The sequence below is a fragment of the Limulus polyphemus genome, unplaced genomic scaffold, assembly GCF_000517525.1.
Source record: "Limulus polyphemus unplaced genomic scaffold, Limulus_polyphemus-2.1.2 Scaffold2604, whole genome shotgun sequence".
Taxonomy (NCBI): Eukaryota; Metazoa; Arthropoda; class Merostomata; order Xiphosura; family Limulidae; genus Limulus; species Limulus polyphemus.
Window position 1 is genome coordinate 50,750 of NW_013668214.1, and position 13,485 is coordinate 64,234.

General features: G+C 32.9%; 1 protein-coding gene across 4 annotated transcripts in view; it reads left to right on the plus strand.

Moving 5' to 3' along the window:
* The window catches only part of LOC106467411 (protein roadkill-like), a 49,326-nt gene extending 41,052 nt beyond the window's left edge, over nt 1–8,274 (plus strand). For all 4 annotated transcript variants that reach the window (XM_022395595.1, XM_022395593.1, XM_022395594.1 and 1 more), the window contains 4 exons: nt 646–701; nt 1,750–1,872; nt 3,340–3,482; nt 3,977–8,274. In XM_022395595.1, coding sequence (XP_022251303.1) covers nt 646–701; nt 1,750–1,872; nt 3,340–3,482; nt 3,977–4,121 — 467 coding nt within the window. In that variant the 3' untranslated portion in view covers nt 4,122–8,274. The remainder of the gene's footprint in view (nt 1–645; nt 702–1,749; nt 1,873–3,339; nt 3,483–3,976) is intronic.
* Nucleotides 8,275–13,485: the final 5,211 nt, after the last annotated feature.

Here is a 13,485-nt window from a genome sequence, read left to right on the forward strand (position 1 = left end):
AGTATGTAGGTATGTGTTTTTACTTTTCATATACATATGGAAATCTGTCCTGAGGAATTTTTTTTCACCCATATTTTCTTTGAAATTGTTTGGGCAAAATACACCAAAACAATAGTTGTGATAGTAATTGTAAAAAATATATAACAGATATATAGAACTACTGTAAACCGATGAGTATGTGTGTTTCATTATTGTGAACTACTGTGTTCAGTGCAGCAACCATGTTGATTAGACTGAAATTAGGCTGTTGGAGAAGTGATTCTAGAAAGTTGACCAGGGTGGTGTGACATGTTGTGTGTGTAAAAAATTAGGCTGTTGGAGAAGTGATTCTAGAAAGTTGACCAGGGTGGTGTGACATGTTGTGTGTGTAAAAAAAAATCATAGTTATATTATGAAAAAAAAGGGAAGTCGTGACTTTGTTTCAAATTGTAAAATACTACTTACAAAGCTCAAGTGTAAAGGATGACATTTCAAAAGTCTTCAGACAACAGGTGGAAGACTTTTGAAATGTACATCATCCTTTATATTTGAGCTACATAAGTAGTATGTATGTCACCAAATATATTTTCTACAAGTGTTTTTCTAATAGGCAGTAGCCACCTATTTCACATTCTATTCAACATTTTTTATTTATTTTTTAATTAGCACGATCACCTGTGTTTGCTGCCATGTTTGAGCATGAAATGGAAGAAAAAAAACAGGTTAGTAGTTTGTATTGCTCAACAGTTCCAACGATTTCATCAGAACAAAAATTATTACATAGATTCAATCCAAAACTTTTGTAGTTTTGGTTGCAAATTTGCTTTGACAAATGGCATGTTTGTCATTTTCTTCTAAGTTCACATATAAGTACCTTGGTGTGAGAAGGTTAATCTGTAATTTTTCTGTTAAAGATTATAAGATTTTAACAAACACTGATTTTTCATATAATTGTTTAACATTGTTGTGTTTAATGTTTGTGCTTGTTGTACAATAGATTTAGGGGATACATCATGAAAAAGTTTTAATTTATAGAAACAAGAACTTTTGTTAAATATTGGTGTTAGTTTATATTAGACACAAGTTAACATTATTGACTTCAGATATAGCATCTTCCATTTTGTGTCAAACATTCAGATCTGTCAAATATTCTGCTAAACATATTATGTTAGAAACTTTGCCAATTGGACTAGTAAAAACTGATAGATTTATAATTTGTAACATTTTTTTTTCCAAGGTAAAATAAATACCAGATGCAGCTTAATTATATAAAACTGACAGAGATCAACAGTACAACTTTTTTGTCATTGAAGTATTAACATTTTATGGCTAATTATTATCAGATTTCAGAGTTGTGGACAGTTGGTTCTGTTGTGGGTAACTGTATTAAAATGGATTTTTTCCAACTAATCTTACTTTTAGAATGAACCCCTTAACATTCTAGATTAGCTGTTCTCACAGTGTAGGTCATGAAACGTCTTCAGATGAATTGGAAAAACTGGTTTAGATAATAAAATGTAGGCTTAATATTGATAGAAGCTGGTGTAGACTGTCAAGCTTATAGTATTTTGTATACATTTACTGAAAGATTTTAAGTGTTGTACTTTCTTTAGGGCTTTTATGACAACAAATTAATATTTCTGACTACTAACATATAGGCTCTTTCAATTAATGAAGCAGTGAGGAGATTTAAGTGTTTACAACTTTTTGCAAAAATATACATATGAAATGAAAATATTTTTTAATATACTTAGAACTTGTATTTTTTAGAACCGGGTAGAAATCACTGACATGGATCATGAGGTTTTACGAGAAATGCTACGTTTTATTTATACTGGGAAAGCTCCAAATTTAGAAAAGATGGCAGATGATTTATTAGCTGCAGCAGATAAGGTATGTATACAAACTGATTTTTAATTTGTAAATTTTGAAACTAATACTTTATTATGCTATGAAATGATTTCCTTTTCTTATTAGCCATTTGAATGTTTAAAAATGAAAAAAAAACACTTAAATTTAAAAAGGACATTTTCATTGTATTTTCACATCAAAAATTTCTGTACTGCATTTAAGCATTTTGCATCTGTTGTCTAAATGAATTGATGAATACTTCCCATGCCATTAAAGTCTTTGAGGCTCTAAATACCTGCACAGTAATAATTAATGTTTAACTTTTAGACACATAAAGTGTCTTAACATACATTGATGCTTTTCACAAGTCACTAGAAATAATCATCAGGTTTTTATGTATCTATGGGCAGGATTATTTACAGTCTGTGAATTGTTGGTGATAAATTTCAACAACGAACAAACAGCACACAGTCTACTTGCTTTAAAATAATATATGTATTAAAACAAGTCAGATGTATATACAAATGTTTGTTATACAGTTAAGCACTACAGTTGTATCCAGAGCTTTAAGTAATAGTTTCTTCTCATGAAAAACCACACAGGCTGGTTCAGTTACTTTAGAACACAATTAATGAGACAAATTATTCTTCTCTGCTCTGTTATTACAATACAATCAGTGATAAGTTCACTTATGTTACACTGTTGGTTACCACAGTTGTATCCAGAGCTTTAAATAATTCTTTTCATCAAAATTCCACACAGGTGTGTTAAATTACTTTAGAACACAATTGACGGGACAAATTATTTTCTACACTGTTGTTACAATACAATGTGATAGAAATTGCCACTTTACACTAATTATGGCTAAACTCAATCACTTACTAACACTCACAATGATAACTTTTTCTTACTTACTCAAAGTACATTTTGTATGCTTATTTATGGATAGCCCAACTGAGGCCTAGAACTTTTCACACAATACAAGATATAATGATGTAATAATATTCAAGAAAAACTTGGAAGGTTCTAGTAACATGGCACAATAATACAACAGTCGCCAACTTAGGACAGTTCATCTACACAATGTATGATTTGCACAGTTACATAAACAAACCTGCAATAAACTATCGCTTCTGAAAATAACTAAATTTAACTGTCGTGTTATACTTAAACAGAAAGTCGTGTATATCTAACAATAATTCAGTATGATTTTTTTATGCTAAGTATTACACGTGTGTATGTATGAGTTCATAAATTATTTTAAAACTTTTATTATGTTTTTAGCATCACAATAATATAAAGGTTGATTTTTAAATTTTTTTCTGTCAGTTTATTTAAAATATTCCAGATCAGAATTGATGTACTTTTTTTATTCATTTCTCTTTGATTCATTTTATTTTGACTAGTACACAATCGTCAAGTTGTGTTTGGTTGTGTTGTGTTTTTTACTGAAAAAAAATTCACTTTTAAGCATTAAGAACAGTTTTAATATAATATTATTACTTTCAGTATGCTCTAGATCGACTGAAAGTAATGTGTGAAGAAGCTTTATGTTCAAATCTTTCTGTGGAAACTGCTGCTGATGTTCTAACGTTGGCTGATATGCATAGTGCAGAGCAGTTGAAGGCTCATGCCATTGATTTTATCAATACGTAAGTAAATTAATTTAGAATCGTCTAGATGATCTTAGTTATTTAGTTTCATACATTTGAGAGTTTAATAACTGATCAGTTTGTTCCTTGTGGTTCTGAGTGTGAAGAAATAGCCTCCAAGTGTGACAACAGTAAAGGTGGTATATTTTTCTATTTTAAGTGTCATTAGTAAAGCTGGTGTGTTTCTGTGTTAAGTGTAATTTCTCATTAGTGTTGGTTACTAAACTTAATATGGGTGGTAAGGATAAGGTTTTATACTATCTCTGAAAGAAACCATTTGTTGGTTTTACACTTTATTTTTTACATTATTTCTTTCCAAATAAATTAATTTCTTATTTTTAATTATAAAGAACAATCAACTATGTATTTTGTATAGTTATGTGTGAAGTTTAATATATTTTGTCCAAATATTTGTTGGTTTTATTAATATTTGTGTGATTTAAAAGTTCTTTTAATACTCATTATAAATTTGTCTAATTGTTCTGGTATTTCAGGCATGCTACAGATGTATTAGAGACAGCTGGGTTTAAGACAATGATTCATCGGCAACCTCATCTCATTGCTGAAGCCTTTCGGGCTCTAGCCACTCAACAGATCCCACCAATAGGCCCACCTAGGAAGAGAATCAAACAGTCTTGAAGCTAGTAAAATCTGTATGAGTGATACATAACTTCAGTAAATTATTTCCCAGTCATTCTTTCAACAATGTTCATGCTAACTTCTCCACATCACCTCCATTATAGTTGTTGTGTACAGAAGACTAGAATATCACAGTTGTTGATACATCACTTGTTGTTTCTAGTGATTTCATGGACAACAGTGTTTGCCATGCATTTTTTGACAAAGATTGCTGTAACTATTGGCTTGGAACAGGATAATGTTTATCATTGGAAAGATAGTATAACGTGGTTATTTGTGGTACCAGACTTTTTATGGATTTTTAACCAAAAGACTACTTGTGTACTCAAGTATTATTAGTATTGATTAATCTGTAGCTCTATCCTTTTGTGATTGTCTTTATTGAAGGCAAGTTACGTGTGATTTTTTTTTAGTGGTAAGTTATTGTGATCCATGATCAGGTAATATCTGTAGTGATTTGGTGTATGAAATGTGATAACTAGGCTCTAAACCAGTGCACTAAGGTTCCTCTCACAAATTTTTCCATAACTGAAAAAAATTTCTTTGAATTTTTTTTCCAGAAAAACTAACAATTGGAATTCTGTGTAGGATTTTATATACTATAAATGAGACTCTAAATTAAAATTTTGGAGGCTAAACTTTGTTAAAATATTTGAAAGAGTTTTGACAATCTTTTGTATTTTTGTAAAAATGTCATTTTCTATAAATTTAATTTAATTTCCTTGTATTATTTGGAGGAGAGTAACACTAGTTATTTGGAAGATAGTGCATCTTTCTTCCATTACGAAAGCCAAGACTGAAGTAAATGAAGTTGTGTTTGTACTTACATCTTTGGAAAGAATTTTATTATTATACTTCAACAAATGGAGGAAAATTAAATGTTTCTTTTCTAGTAATTTGTTTCAAAATAGATTTTAAAAAAAGTAATCTTTATGTCAATTAAAAATAAATTGATGTTCTCTTTATTACTGAGTAAAATTTATTTCTGTGATACAATTCTAAAAAAGTTAGAAATTTAACAAAATCAAGTATTAGAATCTACTTTGAATGATTTCTCAGTCTGATTAATAGAAAATTCCAACACCTTAAAAAAAGACTCAAAGTAGCAAGATTTGTAAGGAGCTTGTAATAACAATTTGCAGGCTTGTCAAAAACATTTATAGTGTGGGGTGTATTTATTGTATTGGTACTGTGAAGGTATTCCTGTTTTAATCCTTTTTTTTTCTTCAAATATTCAGTTAAAATACACAGCTATTTCACAGTAATTTATTCATATTGGAAATGTGAGAAGTTTAAATCGCAAGCTTTAATGAATGAAAAACTATGTTGAAACTGCATTAGAAGTGTTGGCTTCTGTACATTCATTTGCCAGTTTTATGGTGACTAACTTGTGACAGTGTAAACAATATAAAAACATCAGTTTAACAAATTAGAGGACATGTACATGTAATTCAGATCATGCTGTGAACTCCCCATGGTAGTGGCCTGCCTGAATTTCATTAGTTTAAAATGTTCAGTAAATCCATTATTCTGCCTTTGTAGTAAGTGACCCTGGTTATTAATTTGAGGCCAGTAAAGCAAGGTATTCTATCTCAACCCCAGTGACCTGGATACTTATCCATATGGCTGGTAAAGCTAAATATGTTAAACTTGTATTTATGCAGGACAAATGTTTCTTATTCTTATCTTGCATCACTATGTTGACATTTTGTTTTTGACTAATTCACTTAGTTGACAAATGTAGTGAAGTAGGTATCTCTGCTATGCTTTAGTCTATAGTACTGAGAATATTACTATAAACCTAAAATATTGAATGCTACTATAAAAACATGCCTCTTATCTCAGACATTACCACAAATTATACATTACACGATTATGAAATTAACTTAAATTTTTGTACCTCGTATGCTAAACTTAAGAGCATTTATATAGTATGTGATTTGCAGTAGTTGTTCATGAGATTTGTGACTATTGTTACCAGGGGAATTTTAATTTTCTTCAGTCTTTCAAATACCGGTTGATTTTGAACATATTGTTAACTTTATTTAGGAGTTTTAGACTTAAAATTGATAGTAATATAAATTTTGTTTATTATAGTGCAGTGTGTGTACTTTAAGATGAAGGGGAATACTTGTTCTTATTCAGATAATCTAACAGCTTATTACCTGTTTTTACTTTTATTGTTATACTACAGTCTGTCTTCTCTATCTATGTTCAAACCATTTTTTAAATAGACATGGCAATCAAGATGCTGTACAAATAAAGCTGAACAAAATGTTTAGTGTTGGATACAAGAGGTATGAAACCTTGCCCAGTATGTAGAAAAAAATCAAATTATTTGCTTCTTAGTTTTAAGTCATTCCAAGTTTAGTTAGTAGTTCATATTTATTCCACTTGGAGGTGGTAGTTTTACACCAAACTATACATCTTACTCTGATGTACTTTAATTTACAGAGCTGTACATGTTACTTTCAGCCATACTTGACATATGGCATCATTGCTCCTTGATCATATATTTGTGCAAGTATTTTGTGGGTTAAAAGCCACTTTTCTTTAACTCAAAATGCTGTTTGATTACTTAATCGTTTACTTATTCTGCAAAAGTTACTTGTTTTTTGTTGTTTTTTTTGCTGCACCTTTTGGTTTAGTTCTGGTAGCTGAGCTCAAGTCAACTTAAATTTTCTATTACATTGTTGCTGGCAATAAAACATTAGATACTGTCTGATACTACCAATATTTATAATTGCTTAAGTAATGCTGTGATTTATGATTACTTTGTGTTCTTATTGGTTTATTCTGTAGAACCCTATGGTGCTCATTTATGACTATGGAGATAATTTTGTAATTATTCTTGTTGGTTTAACCCTGCTCAGTTGTATGTGTTATTTTAAAAAAAAATTATAACACCACTTGAATCAGAAACCCTTGATTTAAACAGGTTTCAGGGAATTCCACCCCTCATCAGTAACCCTGGACAAGGGCAAATTGAAAGAGTAAGACTAGGCTTTATGTAGTGATAGAGTGTATGTTATGTGTATGGATTTCAGATGTCTTTAACTTGCACATACCACTTGTATTATTGCTACTTAAGGTTAAACAGCCTTACTGTTCAACTTCACAAGAGTTTGGCAAAGAGTGGTTTTTCTCAGTCTCATAGAGTTCTGCATGTGTTGAAATCAGTCTGGAAAATTTGTTTTTTTGAAGGATTCATCAACACAAAATCTGCCATATTGAACACAGTTCTTTTCTTTTCAGAACACACAGGAAAAGTGTCCTTACTGCTTTTGTGAGCATTCTAGAGTGCATACTTATATCATTGTTAATGATGGTTAAACAGTTTTACATTCTAAATACCAAAAATCGTAAGTATTCAGTTGCACTCACTACCATTGCTATGTATATTGGCTTAACTGAGAAAATAACAGATAGTTGCAAAGCTTTGCTATTGACATATATAATCAATATCACTATTATTGTTTTTTGACATTGTACAGTATCATAATGTTATGTTCTAGTACCCTGTTTCTAAGTGTATATCAATAAAAAAAAAAATTAAAAAAGAGAATCTTTGCATTAGTATAAGAGCAAAAAATAATACTAATGTTAACTGGTCAGTTGAATGTAATTTCAACAAAGAGCTTTAATGTAAAAATACCTGCAGGTTCAAACAGTATACATCCTAAGACTAATTGTTGATCTCAAGATTGAGTGTTAGTACAAAAGGTATTCTTAGTGCTTGTAAATAATATCATCTGTATGATTATAAATATATATATATAGGTGTATGATTATGTATTAATTCCCCAATTTCTCTGTTTTGCTTTAAATATTTAGTTGAAATTCCTCAGATTCATGTTTTGTTTTTCAAGTTTTGAGCTGATGTAGTAGAAAACGATTTTGACGTTGTCGGTGACAGGTGGGTGTAATGCTATTATTGATAATATTTTGTGGTGTCAATGCACTTTAATGGAAATGTGACAAGTTTAATACCTCAGAAGTTCTATTCAATTCTGGGCACAAACAGTTTGTATGTTGTGAATGGCGAACAGGGACTTCTAGAGTTTTGTACAGCATTTGCAGAAATGATCCAAAATGTTGTATAACCCACCTGTTGGATAATTACTTTTAATAAAAATGTCTGTCCATCACAAAATGTTTTTTCTTTTTTCAAACAAATGTTTCTAGTTATATGCAGCTTTGGCTTAAAAAATTAGTGCTTATTTGAATATTTTTCTATCATTTAAAATGCTTTTCAGTCCATTTCAATAAACTAAGAAATATAGTACTCTCAATGGAAGTTTACTTTGTTGTATCCTGAATTACGTATAATTTTTTTGTACATTTATCTAAATATTTAAAAAAGCCCAAGCATTACATCTTGAAAACAGAAATTTTACAATGACATTTAACGTATCTTTTAGTTAAAAAAAACAAAAACAAACTGACATCTTGCAAGAGAATGGTTTGTGGATTTCTATATATTCTTTTTTTTTGTTCCAAGTTCCATTCCTGAGATGAGAGCAAATTTGTATAAAATCGCAGGGGAAAGTGGTCAGGATCTTGTTAAAAAAAAAAAAACACTGGAAAATATTTTGGGAATTCTCTTACTATAACCTCAGACATAAAAAGTTCTTCCATTCTTTTTCTTGTTTGTTCATGTGCTTGGTTGGTGCCTGTGATGGATTCTCCATGATTTCAACCGATCAAGTGGCTTGTTATTTATGACTTGCACAACCCAGTTTAGATTTGAAGAAATTCCACAGCCATTGGAAGGTAATATTGTGAACTAATCTGTTAATTGTTTCAAATCATGCATAAACTCAGTATAGAATGAATGAATAAGCATGTTTTTTTGTGTATGAAAAGAAAAAGTTGCAGTAATTTGTGTTTTGAAATGATGTATATATATATCTTTGTGAAAATTGCTGACCAGTCTGGCTTAAACTTTCTCCAGCATAATTTCAACTGCTACCAATTTCATCTGTGTGATGTAAGTTCATTATGTAGTAAGGACAGCTTCTATGGTCCTGTAAGAGACAGTAGGTTCACTCTTAAGTACTTTTTAAGCATATAGTATACGGTAATCACAAGGATTAGGTAACATCAGTTGTGCTACATTTTAAGCAAATGCGTTTTCTTTTGAATAACTTACTCAAAGATTATTATAATCCTAGAAATTATATTTGTGATTATGTTTGTAATTAGACATTTGTTTTTAATGTTATTTTATATAATTAAGGTTTCATGAAATTTTGTTGATAACTGAATTATGTGGTGTCAATTCCAACACTGACCCAAAAATTCCTGACAGTGTTCCTATAATCTTTTTTGTTATGTATGTTTAATCCAGGTATTGCTTTGTATACCCAGTCCAGTAATCATAACTTTAACGTAAGTAATTAACCATTCTTTTAAGAACCCTTGAGTAAAAGAAAAGAAATATGTTGTGTCAAACAGTATATCTGCCATATCCAGTGCCAACGAAGCCTTTCTCTCAATAGCAGTGCTCATCAGGTCATTATTGTAGCATTTGGTCACTCGTTTATGTGCAATGATTAGGTTTATTTTTATGTTCACATTTACCTAGTTTAATCATGCATTGTTATTTTGGTATGTCTGTTTAAGCTAGTTTATTCAAATACTGATGAACAGTTCTGACACCATTACCCATTACTATAACTTTATTCATTATTTGATGTAGAAGTCATCTGTTGTATTTGTCTTCATATGGATGAAGTTATTTTCGAGACAATAACTCATCTCTGCACACAGAAATGCTACCTTCCTCACACATGCTTATGAGATTTGCATGCCACTAGCCTTGAGGTATCTCCCATCTAAATTCACGTGTTTAACTTGAACTGTAAGGTGTATGATGATGTCATCATGCAACAAAGCCATTCACAAATAGAAGGGCAACACAACCACCATGTGCAGTGACTCCCTCTTTGCATTCTCACTTGTGGTAACACTGTTCTTTTCCTCAACATCATATGACACTGTTCAGATTCAATTTGATGAGACTTGGATTTATTAATGAAACTTTGGATTTTGTCTTTCCAGCTTTATTATAATGAATTTCAAGTGACAGTGATTCAACTTTGTCATACAGGCCCTATCTCTACTATGTTGTCAGGGGAATTGTTGACTGAGGTGGGTGTCACAGCTATTGTGCAGCATGTTGTAGGGTTCATCATGCATGCTATGCATTTTGTTATTGTCCATTCTTCCGATATTCCTTACCTCGTTTTGTGTTTTAACTGGAGGAAGACAAATTTGATCCTGTGTTCCCTCCTGGATTTGCATTGGATATTTCCTTACAGGTCAATAAAAGTCATCAGCCTTCCATACTGTTTCAAGACTTGATTTCTCAGGTATGTTTCTTTCTTTCTCTCTCATCCATGTCTTATGATTTTTCTCATACTTTATTCCTTGATAATATTTAGTCTTCACTCCCTCAAATGACATTTGGGTTCATGCTGAATCCTTCTTTGAACAACTTCTTAACTATTACCATATGCCTCATTCTCTTTACCTTTTTGATTCTCATGTCCAAGCTCACAATCATTCCTATTTTTACCTTCTAGATTCTTAATCTTTGGAATTACTATTGTCTGCTTGGGGAGCAGACCCCTCCGTCTCCTGTTTCATCTTCAGTGCTTAATTTTCTGTTTTCGTCTTTTTCTCACCACCCTTCTTCATTACTTCTCCCTCTTATATGTTTGAGGTATTTCATCGTGCTCCGGATGAGTTTTCAATATAAGTTCTTTCTCTTCTATTTTACTACTATGGCTTGTACCATTTATTCTGCCATATCCCTGCATACTTTGTTCCTCTGCTGTTGGGACTTGTTAGGTATTGTGTCCTTACTATTGTGCCCTGCCTGCTTCCTATCTGCATAATCTTTGAGGCTCCCTTCTTTGCCCTGATGTCTTTGGTGTTCCTGACTCACTAGAGACCCAGGCCAAGGCAGCCTGACATCAGTCCTCATTATCTTCTCTGGTGTTTCACCTTTTTAAACCTTGCCTTTCAACTCCTGTTCCTTGACTGGGTCAGTCTACCCATCATCTTCCATACCTTTCTCCTCTTCTTGCATCCCCCACTGCCAGGCCCATTGCACATTTCGATTATGACTATCCCATTAGTTCAGGACTCGTGGGTATCTGCTTAAGTAGGTTTACCAACTTTTGGTCATAGTTTTCTACCGACAGATGAGTTCTTCAAGTCTTCACCCATGGTCTGTTTCTTCACTTCCCATTTCCTTTTCTCTCTCATTTGATCTTGTCTTATCTTCAGCATCTTGAGTAAATAGTATTGAATCTTTTGACCAATCATTCCATTGAGAATGTATAACTCTCATATGAGTTTTTACTCTCATCTCTTTGTGGTCCTCAAGAAGACTGAGGATTGACATCCAATAATTGATCTCTCATCTCTCAGTTGTTTTCTGGTCATACCACATTTCCAGATGGATGTTTTCTCTCCAGTGATCATTTTCATTCACTCTGTGGATGACCAAGGTCAACATTTCAGACCTCTTCTACATCCCAATTGCTCAGTCCTCCAGACATTTTCTACATTTCATTCACTAGAATCACGTCTTCCAATTCTGTTCTCTTCCCTTTAGCATAATGTCAGCTCCTTATGTCTTCAGTAAAGCCATAAGGACCTTCACTCACCACCTTTATGGCTTGGGACTGAGATTCCACTTCTACATGGACAACTGCCTCCTCTTAGCCCATTCCCAGAAGATATCTTCTTACATCTCCCTTCTTCTACAGGAGGCTGCTCAGTTTTGGTAGCTTGTCAAGATATCAAAGTTCTTTATTACACCCACTCAGAATTTGGTGCATCTGGGTATCCTCTTCAACTCCCCCTCTCAGCCAAGCTCAACTTTCTCTTTACCCAAATTTTTTGCCCTTCTCATACTCTATAAAAGGTTATTTTGCTTTAGGAGACTCTGGCTTTCTTAACATCCTTTATTCCTTTGAGGTGTGCACACATGCACCTTCTCTAGTGGGCCCTGTGGGATGAATGGGATCCTTCTAAGGGTTCAAGTGTCCTCGATAATGAACTTCCCCTCTCATCTACTTAAGAAATTGTCATGGTAATTGAACTTTGCCAAAACTACGTCTGGAGTTCCATTACTACTCCCTAATGTTATTTTGTAATGGTTTATCAGTCTCCACCATTGCTGGTTATTGGGTAGTATTATCCATTACATTTCCCCCTTCCCAGTACCAGAGGGTGTTTTATTCCCCTTTACTATCCACTTTCTTCTGCTCTTTGGCAATATCTTTGCCTGACTGGGATCTTGGTGTGATTTTGTATGCTTTCACATATTTGCATACTTTTTACCTTTTCAAGCCCTTTGACTTCTTGCTTTATATATCACCTTTCTCTCAGGACTTATTTTTTCCTCCTCACCTATTGCCAATTATTCTTCTCATACTTTCTTCCACTGCACTTTATCCAGATTGGTCTTCTCTTCCTAAAATACCTCTGCCACTCAGGAAGATGACTGCACCTTCTCTTTTATCTCTTCCTTCTATCTCTCACTTCTACAATCATTCAAGATCTGGATTGATTATTGTGTCCTGTTTAGGCTGTTCAGTATTACCTATCATATACCTCTCCCTTTTAGGGTCCCGGTCATTGTCTGTTTATACCTTTGAACTCCTTCCAGGGATCTCTTTTTCTACACTCACTGGATGGGTCTGCCAACTTGTCTGGTTGATATATACTTCCTGGATGTGGATGCTTGCAGGCTGTTCTGTGTTTCTTCACATAAAATTTGTCGTCTGTGTCATTCTCTTGCTTCCCAGTTTCTCTGGCATTTGGACGAAATACTCCAGGTGGGCATGTAGATGTTTCACCACAAATTCATCTCATTATCTCCACCATCTGTCTGTTTTGTCTCCTGGGTTTTGACTTCAACTGGTCACCATTCTTCAATTGACTCACCATCTTTGAAACGGGTAAGTGTATATATATTTCCCTTTTCTTGTTTTTTAACCAATTGGGGTAATACAAAGCAATTAAACTATCAGCCCTAGCTCTACCAGTGCCTACTGTGGGATGGGGTACTTTGTAAGACCACTTGAGGTATCCTCATGGTATACATATTTATCCAATTGTCTGATCTAGACCATACTGATTTCATGAACTAGCATTGAATAGCTAGCACCAGGGAAGTGTTTGCCTACCTTTTTAGCTTGCATTTGCTGGCTTTTAAAAATAAGGATCCACGTCACTCATTACACTGTCTCCAGTAAAATACCTTTCTGGCTGGTATTTTGATGGGATTGTATGGTCTGATTGTGCTCTAATCACTAACATACTTGCACGACGACTGCTTGTGTGC